This window comes from Sinocyclocheilus grahami, unplaced genomic scaffold (assembly GCF_001515645.1).
Source record: "Sinocyclocheilus grahami isolate Dianchi unplaced genomic scaffold, SAMN03320097.WGS_v1.1 scaffold170.1, whole genome shotgun sequence".
Lineage (NCBI taxonomy): Eukaryota > Metazoa > Chordata > Actinopteri > Cypriniformes > Cyprinidae > Sinocyclocheilus > Sinocyclocheilus grahami.
The window spans coordinates 1,908,135-1,920,527 of NW_015505349.1; the positions used below are offsets into that span (position 1 = coordinate 1,908,135).

At 36.7% G+C, this 12,393-nt stretch overlaps 2 protein-coding genes across 2 annotated transcripts; one reads left to right on the forward strand and one right to left on the reverse strand.

Annotated features, from left to right (window-relative positions):
• Nucleotides 1-507: 507 nt before the first annotated feature.
• LOC107593429 (protein Flattop-like) lies at nucleotides 508-1,964 on the reverse strand. The gene is made up of 5 exons (XM_016283151.1): nucleotides 1,956-1,964; nucleotides 1,798-1,860; nucleotides 1,192-1,269; nucleotides 884-1,081; nucleotides 508-797 (listed from the first exon to the last, which is right to left on the reverse strand). The coding sequence occupies exons 1-5, from the start codon at nucleotides 1,962-1,964 to the stop codon at nucleotides 531-533; spliced, it is 615 nt and encodes a 204-aa protein (XP_016138637.1). The 3' UTR covers nucleotides 508-530.
• Nucleotides 1,965-3,505: 1,541 nt separating this feature from the next.
• On the forward strand, nucleotides 3,506-7,837 carry LOC107593410 (cyclin-related protein FAM58A-like). The gene is made up of 5 exons (XM_016283132.1): nucleotides 3,506-3,805; nucleotides 3,975-4,158; nucleotides 4,240-4,372; nucleotides 5,182-5,400; nucleotides 7,505-7,837. The coding sequence occupies exons 1-5, from the start codon at nucleotides 3,688-3,690 to the stop codon at nucleotides 7,592-7,594; spliced, it is 744 nt and encodes a 247-aa protein (XP_016138618.1). The 5' UTR covers nucleotides 3,506-3,687; the 3' UTR covers nucleotides 7,595-7,837.
• The last annotated feature ends 4,556 nt before the right edge of the window (nucleotides 7,838-12,393 follow it).

Consider the following 12,393-nt stretch of genomic DNA (forward strand, 5'->3'; position numbering starts at 1 on the left):
CCTTCAGTTCCCCAAGCTTTCAGTGTCTGCTCACAGAATCACTCATTGGCTTCCAAGCACCAAAAACAAAAACCGATGACTAGTGAATCAAGCTGATGTTGTGTCCTAGGTGGCCTACAGGTGTGTCAGTGTATTATTAAGCAAATAAATAAAAAAGATTTAAAATCTCTTATGCTGTTTTTAAAAATCTTTTTTAAGAATATTATTAAAATACAGATATCAAGGTACTCTGATATATTTTCTGGCAAATATTTGACCCTGCATTTAGAATTTCATCTAAGCAGATTTCATTACAAAAGCCATTTAGTAAAACTAATCAGCTTTAGCTTCATTGAAACAATTCAGTTAATGTGTTCTGACACACACATTATAGTATGCACAAATTGAGAGCACAGATGCAAAGCAATAGAACACAAAAATAATATCTGTAAAGTAAAAGTGTTTTTCAAAGAAGTGTTACAATTACGTAATGCCATTTCATGGAACAACTTTTATAACCGCCCATGCAGGGGATCTGATTATAAATGGTGTTATTTCTGCTGAGATGCTGGTCTGCTGTTCTGGGTTGGTGGTCTTAATTCGGCTTGGCTCTCCTGAGTGACTGGTCTAGATGAAACCTGTTGGCTGAGGTGATTTCCTGGTCTAGACTGAGTTTGGTTTACTGGGTTAGACTGAGCTTGCTGGCTTGTTGGTCTAGACTGGTCTTGGCTATACTGTGATTTGGGCCTCTGGTTTTGGTCTGGCTCATTCACAGGCATTTCTGACTCTTCTGCAGGCTGGTCCACATTTATGGTTTCCTGTAAGGAATTGATTTAGTCAGAATTCAAATAAGCAGTGTTATCTAATACCATAGCATCATACATTGGAGATATTAAATACCCACCACATTGTTAACAGTTCTGTTTGTAGCCTGGCTGCCACCAGGGGCCTCATGAGTCTGGTTTGTGGAAAAGTTCATCTGTCTCCAGGTCTTGAGGCGATCCTGGCCCTCTTGTGAGCGGGCAGTGGGGTTTAGGGAAGCAGGAGGGATATAGCGAGGTAAATCCCAAGTGCCTTGAAATGCTGGCCATGCACTTCCACTCTAATAATGAAATCATTTATAAATAGTAAAATAAAACTGCTGCAAAACTTTTTAAGCTTGGTAATTACATTTAAATTTCATGCAAGTTCATGCAAATCATCAAAACAAACCTTTGTTCTCACACCAGGTAGAAGGTGGCCATGGTCTGTGGCTATAAATGTAGTGTGGCCTTCTGCTGCTGCTGGTCTCTTGAGGAACAAAAAGTAAGTAAATAGACCAAACACAAGTATTTGTAATATGAACTAGGCAATTATTCTCTCCACCCAGTGCAATTGGTATAACTGCATCATTTAAATGAAAAACGACTTTCATTTTTTATTTTTCCTTTCTTTTCTTTTTCTTCTTTTTGAAAAAAGTAAACATGTATCATGTTGGCACATTCCTTTGTGCTCTGTTTGATTGACGTGCATGCTTTTGCATTTGCAAGTTTAATGCCATTGGCATGGTTCACTGTTTGTGTAATGAAAATGCATAATAACAGTAAAATGTACACTACAGTTCAAACATTTGATTCAGTAAGATTATTTTTGAAAGAAAGAAATACATTTATTTACTGTATTAAATTAGTCAAAAGTGACAATAAAGATATTTGTTACAAAGGAATTGTTTTCTATCAATAAAGAATTTCTATTTCAAATAAAAGCTTTTTTTGTAAACGATTAAACTGACATTTATTCCAGCTCAAACGACTTTACCAGTGGGACTGACTGTGTTACCTCTTTGAAATGTTTTGGGATGGTCCAATTCTGGAGCTTTTGCGACTTAAAGGCATTTTCATACTGCAGAAAACACCATAAATATGCTAAATACGTCAACGTTATTCGATTAAACAATAACAAAAGAAATAAATAAAATATCATGGTAGAATAGTTACAATTTTCATATATTTCCCTTTCGTTCAGCGCACAGTGGTATCCTCCCGTACGAGGGGGGCGCTGGAGACCATTTGAGCTCTACGTTGCACGCTGAACGATCCGCTGAAGGAACGTCACAACAGCGTTGTATTAGGACAACCGACTTATACAAAAGGAGCAGTTGTTGAGTTTGTGCATGCGAACAGTAAGTACAAATTGAATAATACGCTTTGAAACTGTAACCGTTTTGATGCAAGCCGTGAAATGAGCACGCAGGCGTCAACATCTGGATCTGTCAATGAGGCGAGAGGCAGAAGAAGTGCTGAAGATGTCGTCCACATTTATGGTTTCCTGTAAGGAATTGATTTAGTCAGAATTCAAATAAGCAGTGTTATCTAATACCATAGCATCATACATTGGAGATATTAAATACCCACCACATTGTTAACAGTTCTGTTTGTAGCCTGGCTGCCACCAGGGGCCTCATGAGTCTGGTTTGTGGAAAAGTTCATCTGTCTCCAGGTCTTGAGGCGATCCTGGCCCTCTTGTGAGCGGGCAGTGGGGTTTAGGGAAGCAGGAGGGATATAGCGAGGTAAATCCCAAGTGCCTTGAAATGCTGGCCATGCACTTCCACTCTAATAATGAAATCATTTATAAATAGTAAAATAAAACTGCTGCAAAACTTTTTAAGCTTGGTAATTACATTTAAATTTCATGCAAGTCATGCAAATCATCAAAACAAACCTTTGTTCTCACACCAGGTAGAAGGTGGCCATGGTCTGTGGGTATAAATGTAGTGTGGCCTTCTGCTGCTGCTGGTCTCTTGAGGAACAAAAAGTAAGTAAATAGACCAAACACAAGTATTTGTAATATGAACTAGGCAATTATTCTCTCCACCCAGTGCAATTGGTATAACTGCATCATTTAAATGAAAAACGACTTTCATTTTTTATTTTTCCTTTCTTTTCTTTTTCTTCTTTTTGAAAAAAGTAAACATGTATAATGTTGGCACATTCCTTTGTGCTCTGTTTGATTGACGTGCATGCTTTTGCATTTGCAAGTTTAATGCCATTGGCATGGTTCACTGTTTGTGTAATGAAAATGCATAATAACAGTAAAATGTACACTACAGTTCAAACGTTTGATTCAGTAAGATTATTTTTGAAAGAAAGAAATACATTTATTTACTGTATTAAATTAGTCAAAAGTGACAATAAAGATATTTGTTACAAAGGAATTGTTTTCTATCAATAAAGAATTTCTATTTCAAATAAAAGCTTTTTTTGTAAACGATTAAACTGACATTTATTCCAGCTCAAACGACTTTACCAGTGGGACTGACTGTGTTACCTCTTTGAAATGTTTTGGGATGGTCCAATTCTGGAGCTTTTGCGACTTAAAGGCATTTTCATACTGCAGAAAACACCATAAATATGCTAAATACGTCAACGTTATTCGATTAAACAATAACAAAAGAAATAAATAAAATATCATGGTAGAATAGTTACAATTTTCATATATTTCCCTTTCGTTCAGCGCACAGTGGTATCCTCCCGTACGAGGGGGGCGCTGGAGACCATTTGAGCTCTACGTTGCACGCTGAACGATCCGCTGAAGGAACGTCACAACAGCGTTGTATTAGGACAACCGACTTATACAAAAGGAGCAGTTGTTGAGTTTGTGCATGCGAACAGTAAGTACAAATTGAATAATACGCTTTGAAACTGTAACCGTTTTGATGCAAGCCGTGAAATGAGCACGCAGGCGTCAACATCTGGATCTGTCAATGAGGCGAGAGGCAGAAGAAGTGCTGAAGATGTCGAAGACTCCAAAAAACACTTCAGAGTCTGTCGGTTTATCATCGATACTGGTATTTGCAATTTTTTTCTGAAATGTTTAGAGATGTGTTTTTAATCTCTTAAACTGTCAAAATTGTAAGGATGCACTGCAGCTGCTTGCTAGTTCATTCTCAGTATCCAAGGATGAATTGCTGTGCAGGTTCTGATCCCATGTGCATCCTATGTTTTCCATATCTGTAGGAGTGAAGTTAGGCATGAGATCTGTGCCCATGGCTACAGCATGTGCGCTGTATCACAGGTTCTTCCAGTCTGCCAGTTTGCAGGTCTATGAGCCTTACCTAGTGGCCATGTCTGCCATCTACCTCGCAGGCAAAGTAGAAGAGCAACATCTCAGGACAAGAGATATCATCAATGTCTGTCACAGGTATATAAGGGGGATATTGAGTAGCTGTTTTGTTCTCAGAGTTCATGTATAGGCATAGTAGGTCCTTTTTCTTTGATCCAGGTATTTTCACCCAGAGAGGGAACCACTGGAACTGGATGGGAAGTTCTGGGAGTTGAGGGACAGTATAGTACAATGTGAGCTGCTCATCCTTCGACAACTTAACTTCCAAGTGTCCTTTGAGCACCCACACAAGGTAATGCATGCAATGGTTACCTTGGTTCTCAAGCTTTTAGAATAAGTAATATATCTGTTGTCCACAGAAAAGAAAAGTTGTATAGGTTTTAAACAACAAGGGGAGAGTAACTGATGACAGAATTTTGGGTGAACTATTCAATTAATGACTGGCAGCAAACATTTTGCATGAACCGTTTGCAAAAAGCCTATATAATATATACTGTGCTTTGTGTGCAAAACAATATAATATAAAAATATTTAAAAATAGTAATGCTCTGCTACAAACAGTTTACCTTGCTTTTGCGAATTTAAATATTCACATTAGTTATCAGTTATTGTTTTTTTCCCCCACAGACATAAACTTTTTACTATAAAGCAGGGTTATTATCATAAACTAAGCTATTAAAAAAAATGTGTTAATAGAATTAAAGTTGAAATAAAATATGAATGTTAGGTAAAAAACTTAAACTAAGCTGATGCCTTGGCTACTAATTGAAATAAGTTTAAGCTGAAGCACTAAAATGAGTAAATAAATTATATATATTGAAAATGAAAAAAGTTTAAAACCGAAAGCTAATGAAAAACATTATTAAACTAATATAGTATGTCAGTGCTCTAATACTGCCTTAAAGTGGCATCACTGGCAGAGGTTCTTTATGCACAGTGCCGATACTCAATGAATCGATTTATTATTTTCATTCTCGATTGTTAACATTTAGATCAATTATATGTTGTAAACGTACTCTCATCTTTGTACCTTCTCTATCTAATGCTGTCCAAACTTTGTGTTTTGCTCCATCTAACAAACTTCATTTTGCTGTGTCCCAGTACCTGCTGCAATACCTGCTCTCTGTAAGGAGTCTTTTGAATCGCCACGCCTGGTCTCGAACCCCCATTGCAGAGACGGCACTGGCTGTATTAAAAGACAGTTACCATGGCACTGTGTGTGTCCACCATAAGCCTCAACACCTTGCCCTCACCTCCCTCTATCTTGCTCTCCAGACATATGGAGTGCAGCTCCCCAGAGGAGAACTAGAGTGGTGGCAGGTATGATTTTTTTTTTTTTTACAGTTTCATGTGGAGAAAAACATAAAATGTCCAGGCAGCATTTGGGTCATGCTGTGTCTGCATTGAGTCACTGAGATTGAACGTTGACTAGTTTGATTCTCACCATTGCCAGAGCCATCAGGCATAAGTAGAGCCACGATTGCAGTAACCTTTAGAGAGCAGGAAGTAGTTCCCATGGCAATAAGGGCACCTAATAGCTGCAGCCTGGTCTGAGAGAAATAACATTGTCTTTCACACAAGATGTGTTCCCTTGGTGACACTCTAAAGTAATATTTAAGATTCAGACCATTTCATATATTTCAAAGGACTCTTAAAACCACTTGCTTGGCTTTAGTTTCCTACAATTCTGTCAAGTTCTATCAAAGAAATACAATAGACATTTTCTGACATATTTAGCCTTAAGACTATGATTCATTTTTCTAGTCATTTGTTGAAGCTTTTTAGGTAAGAAGAGACCATCTAACTGACATGTAAAGGGACCTCAATTTTGTTTTGTCTTTTATTGAGTGGGTGTATCTGACATAAGACAAAATAATGATGTGGAAAATCTATTCAAATAATTTTTTGCAATTGGTTGTACAGAAATCATAAAAAAAAGAGTACTTTTTCTTGTTTTGTCTAGACTTTGTTTCCAAGTGGGCAGCTAAAAACCTGTGCAATATTAAGATAATCAATATATATCAATGGTCATAAATATGACTTTTTAATGTTATTGGTCTGATAAGTAAAATAGGCTGATGCATTCAATAAATTATAGCCAAATGATCATGTGAGCCCACATTATTTCTAGTTGGTCTGCCTATTGATGAATACAAATAAAATAAATATGACTAAATTTATTTCAAAAGTATTATTAAACAATTGTGGAAAAATATCAGAGTAGTTGTATGCATGGCACACAGGCATTTCTGTGTTTTATTTGTTAAAGCTATGATTTCCATTTTACATTTATAAAAAAAAAAAAATGTTGGCAATAATAATGTGTTCTTAATTCCAGTACTTCATAAAAGGCTTAAACTTGTTAAGTACCGGTAATTATGAGATATGAAAGGTTGTTTCTGCCATTGAATTCCATATGATGTTTGGTGTTATTTGACACATGTAGAGATCTGGATCAATACCAGAATATTGGCCAATATATTGATTACAAATTATGAATGCAAAAATATGTAAATGCTAATATGGTTGTGGCCAAAAGTGATTTCCGGCCTAGGAAAATGGACATCATCTCCTTCATCAAAAATTTTATTTTGGATTTTGTAAGCATGTTGTGTAGTTGTGCTTGGAGTGTAAAACTAATGTACATGCGCAATTGCTTCATTTGTAATAATGCAATAAAACATGGCAAATTGTGTCATACAAAGAAATTACAAATTTTATTGTATTTAATGTATGCTTTATTTCCTGTCAACTCATTTTTGCATAGTAAAATAAAACCTGTATTCAATGATATGCTGTAGTTTGCTTTCCAAATAATTTTGTCAGTTCAGTATCTTAACCAAGTTAGTTTTTCTTCATTGCAATATATTTTGATCTTGCAGGGTCATTGAAAGCAGACATTGAGAAATATCCTCTCCAGACATCACTATTGGCCACTGCTGTATAATTAATTATTGGTTATTATTAAATATAATAATCCTCACACTATTAAAATTTCCACATTGGGGCATCCCTGTGTAATATATATCATATGGGCATGCCATCTGAGGCTGAAACTAGCAGACTTTAGGTTTTTGGTACTTTTATGAAATAGCAAACATTTATGTCTAGTTCATTGAATGTACCATTGCCCACTCTCTGTTTTTTCTTCATGTTTCTCTCGCCTTTATTGGGTTTCCTGTTTACATTGACCTATTTTAAATGGAAATTTGAGGTAAAAATGTAGCCACAGCAAGTCCTCTTAGAGGAAATTAAAATAGGGGGCAGTTGTTTTCACTAGACTGCAAAAAGAACACAACTACAAGAGACTAGACTCTATTTTTAAGTTGCCTCAGAACTAATATTTAGATGTCATCTCCGATATAGCATGCAGGTGGACCCAACTCTGGGATCTGCATTGATGTTTTTGCTTGTTTCCCTGCAGGTTGTCTGTGCAGACATCACCAAGGCTCAGATTGAAACCATCATGAGTGAATTACTGCAGCTCTATGACATGGAGGCCAAGTGCACCTGAGAGACAAAGAATGAAACGGGTACTAAAACACTGACATGGAAACCCAACACCTTCGGCTGTATATGTTCCTCAGAGACATTTTGTGACTGCCTGAGATCTGTGACGATGATCTTAACACATGCATTGAGCCGTCTTTCTCCTGATGTTGTGATTTAACCTAATGAACTCTACTTATTAATTACATTTAATTAATGTTTCTAAAGTTTCTTCAAGAATGATGAGGGGAATTTATATATATTATATATATATATATATATATATATATATATATATATATATATATATATATATATATATATATATAATCTTATTGTAAGTGGCGGTATGAAATCCAGACTTTAGCTATACCACATCAATCAATTCCCAGCCACCGACCTACTTTCTTCTCCTACCTTGTGCTATTTTTCCTCCTAAAGAGGGGGAGAAATTACAAAAGGAATGTAATAGCTGGTTGAAGGAAGAATGAAACAAAAGAAGAGCCATCCTGTCCCCAGAGCTAAATTCTGAAGTAAACGGCTAGATCGGAGCCATTTCTTTTATATTTTCTAATTTAATTACTCTCCTCCTCTCCCTACAGAACTTGTCCCGGTAGGCTTCTTTATGTAACTCATTAAAGCAGTATTACTGTATGCTGTAAAGCAAATCAGCACAGTTTTAGTAGACACCAGACTTCAAAAACACTTCACTGATTTAAACTTTTCATATTCTCAGCTAAAGATGAAAATTAACTGACAGGTTCATTAAAAGTCTACATTTAAAAATGTAATTTCTAATAAACATTTTTTTGCACTAATGCTTTTTTGAAAGCACCTGTAAATAGATTTATTTTTAGTTTGTTTTTTCTCCATCTATGATGTTCTACTTGAAATTTCTGGATCTAGTTAGGTCAGGACATTGCTCTAGAGTGGATCTTAATAAGTTACTATGGCAACTGCTATTGTAGAGGGAGCCTTTGAAACATACAAATGTGAGACTCCATTATAGCACACCTGTCAAGCTCAGCACATGAAATAATTGCAGTCAGGGAAATGTACTAATTTAGTCATTATTTACCAAATCAATCATTGCTAACATGTTAAACAGCTGTTTCCCCTGTAGCTAACTGAATTGTGTTGACCGGAGACTGCAACCGCTGTTTTAAGAGTTCCCTTGGCATCAGATTTCAGTATGTGCTACATTTGTTATCTAGATCGTGAAAAATAAAAACTAGAAGGGTTATAAAATCAGTATGATTTAGGAATAGTGTGTTTAATTACTATTACAATATTAAAATTGTTGTGATTTGTTTGCATAAATAACAAATTTTATTACATGGTTAAATTTGTTTAACATTAGGTATCATGCACTAACGATTTTATAGCATTTATTTATATTGATTAATATTAATTTCTACATATACAAACACAATTTTCATGTGTAATAGGATGTATTATATAACTAATAATATATTGAACAAACATTAACAAGCAACAGTTTCAACACATTTAACCTAGATTAATTAATGCTGTAAAATTAGTTGTTTATTGTTAGTTCATGATACGTAATACATTAACTGATGCACTAAAAAACTGCCTGTAGTGTTAGTTATTTTACAGTTTAGGGTGATGCAGATGGATGAATTTCCTTTGCAGTAAGCTGTTTTATGGATTATATTTGGGGGGAAAATCTGAACATTCCTGCTTCACTCTCCCTCTCTTTGCCACACGCACACAGTTACGTACACACAAACACACACACATCTCTCAGCAGGCAGGCCCTAATGCTGGGCATCATGAATTATGGAGAGGGTACATGTGCAGCCGGATTCTCTTCCATCAATAAAACATCAGCATGGCCCTCACTAGAGTGCTGGGATAAGGAAGGATGGGATTGAATATGTGACTCTAACCTTACTCTCTTTGCCATCTCTCTTGGTTCTCTACTTTCAATCTGTGTCCCCCCATTACTAGATTTTGTCCTGTGTGAAAGCAAGACTCTTTGTTGCTTTCTTGACTCTGCTTTTCTCTCATGGTGTCCATCTTGCAGTCTTTAATCTCTTTCTCTTTACTGTCCTTTCTCCTCACTGCCTCACATTGCAGATCACTCCAAACTCTTTTCTCCCATTTAAGCTTTCTCTATTAACATTCCTCTCTTCCATTTTCCTCTAATGGTGCTGGATGAAATATGTTTTTTTCATAATTCTGGACCTTTTTTTAATACACTGTCACAACTGATTTCCAAAAAAATCTATAGGAAACAAAGACTAAAGAAGATTTCAATTGTACAGGTTCTTAAAGGAACCGTTTATTCCAAAAATGAAATATTGTCATCATTTGCTCACCCTCATGTTGTTCCAACCCTGTATGACATGCTTTCTTATGTGGAACAAGAAATGCTCTTCTTATTGTCCACATAATAAGTCAATTTAGTCCCAAAAACATTTACTCCATTGATATTAATTGTATGGCCAAAAACTGTTCTTCACAATATATGCTTTTGTGTTTTGCTGCAGAAATTGAGTCATACAGGTTTGTAACAACATGAGGGGTGAGTAAATTATGACAATTTTACTTTTGGTTGAACGAGCCATTCAACCTGCAAATCACTGTATAGACATCCTTGAGCCAGAACAATTGTTTTTCGTCATCCCTCAAATTGTTCAGTTTCTTCAGTTTCAAACCTGCAAACAACTCTGTCCCCCTTTAGAATAATCCCTGACTTTTTTGTATATGACTTTCCCATTTTGGATGTACTACAATATCTGTTGCAGACCAAAGACCCAGTGTTTTTCTCTTCTTGACATAAGAACTCCTGCCAGAGTTGGGATACAGCCAAATCAATCAACTCTCAGAGAGGCAAGCTATTGATGTTCAATTCAGAGTGTGCTTAAGAAAATCTAAATGAAAGTGTTGTAAATGTATCTTTTTGTATTTACAGCATAATGAGAAACGGAAAGAAGTGCAAGGGGGTTTAGAAATTAGTAGTTACAGGTATAAACTGCCGTAGAAATGGGATGATTAGGCAAAGAACCATTAAAGGGATAGTTCACCCAAAAATGAAAATTTTGTCATCATTTACTCAGCTCCATATTGTCTCAAACCAGTATGACCGACTTGTGTCTGTGGAAAAGAAGATGTTTTAAAAATGATTCAGTGTTGTTTTTTGTCCATACAATGAAGGTCAGTGGCGTCTAGTTTTGTTCTGGACCACATTGGCTTTTCATGATATGAACAGAAACCGTTCAAAAATATGTTCTATTGTGTTTCACTGAAGAAGGAAAGGCATATGTTTGGAACAGCATGAGGGTGAGTAAATTACCATTTTTAAATCTCTTTAATACTGGTCTCAAAATGTTTTCTGCTCAACCACTCTGTTGAAATAGCTGTGAAATGGTGAATGGTTCAAATCTAATCTCTATCCCAGAATAGAGAGACTTCAGATGCAACGACATTCATGTTGAATCCTGGAGATGTGGGTTGGAGTTCACAGACATGTAATGGTCTCACTCGGGTAGCTTTTGAATGAAGTTCCTCAGTAAAGCGTCGAGATGTAATACACGATTGTGCGGAATGTGTTACAGACTCCATCTGTTGGGTTGGGCTCCAAGGCTGGGATGCACTACCTGCAGGGCTAATGCACGGCAGCTCCCAGATGGACAGCCATCTCGTAAACTCCTCACCTCTGAATTATAGATACAACTCCTCATCTGAAACTTTCTCTTTACTTTCCCGGACGTGCCTCACAAATATTTCAGTCTGGGCAGTCTTGTGTGCACAAGTAGGTAAGAAAAATGTGGTGTTCAAGAATGTGCAATTGGAGCTATGCAAAATCAGCCATTTTTTTGCATGTCGATTGCAAGGACAATGAAACATTAAAAAATTGTTGTTTGTTGGTCTTGGGAGTATATTGTGGACAACTAGGTGCAACCTACCATAAACTATTATCCAATTCTTGGCATTTCCCTCTGTGCTTTTGAGTTAACGTGAACATCTGCTGAAGAGCATTTAGTGCCTGTACGTATGCGTGTTTGCATATGAAGGCTTCAGGAGAGGCCCACTTGAGCACTCGTCAGCACATAAAAGCTTTTTCTCGCTGGTCTGAGAGGCCTCCTGCATTAGGGCAATTAGATTTGAGCCCTGTATGCCTGGAGACAGCTAGAAGATTACACCTGCGTGGGTGTGATGGGGCGTCTGAATTTGTAAATTGAAAACACAACTGGAAAGTGAAACGTACACCAAGAGGATTATGGTCCAGATTTGAATCAAACGCACAGCATAGAGAAACTGCTATGTAAAAATTGTCACAAATATTTGACTAATTATATAAATTTTAATTTAGAAATATATACCCTATAGTTATCTATAGGTTATATCAACCTATATATGTGTTTATTTATTTTCTTAAAGGGGTCATATGATGTTGCTAAAAAGAACATTATTTTGTGTATTTGGTGTAATGAAATGTGTTTATGCGGTTTAAGGTTAAAAAAACACATTATTTTCCACATGCTGTACATTATTGTTTCTCCTCTATGCCCGCCTTTCTAAACCCATTATAAACGAGGCATTCCTTGCATCCAGTGGGCACATAATTATGGATTATAATGACTTATACACAACGAAAACACAGCGTGACACACGGCGGCCTAGAGTGAGCAGAGGCGGGTGGGCTTGAGAATGGCGTGGCCGGCGATTTTGACGAAGGAGCGCCCGGAAGGACATGTGACGACTCCGGGCTGGACTCCGCGTCCACGGTGAAAGCCGATCCAGTGATCCACAGCGAAGTTGATGTATTTCCTCATCAACCAGCACGGACCAGCT

Coding starts and splice junctions, on each gene's coding strand:
- LOC107593429 (XM_016283151.1), bottom strand. Junction 1,270..1,797: donor TCCCAAAACATTTCAAAGAG/GTAACACAGTCA, acceptor TTGTTCCTCAAG/AGACCAGCAGCAGCAGAAGG. Junction 1,082..1,191: donor TACCTGGTGTGAGAACAAAG/GTTTGTTTTGAT, acceptor TTTCATTATTAG/AGTGGAAGTGCATGGCCAGC.
- LOC107593410 (XM_016283132.1), top strand. CDS start 3,688: ATGAGCACGCAGGCGTCAACATCTGGATCTGTCAATGAGGCGAGAGGC. Junction 4,159..4,239: donor ATCATCAATGTCTGTCACAG/GTATATAAGGGG, acceptor TCTTTGATCCAG/GTATTTTCACCCAGAGAGGG. Junction 5,401..7,504: donor GAGAACTAGAGTGGTGGCAG/GTATGATTTTTT, acceptor GTTTCCCTGCAG/GTTGTCTGTGCAGACATCAC.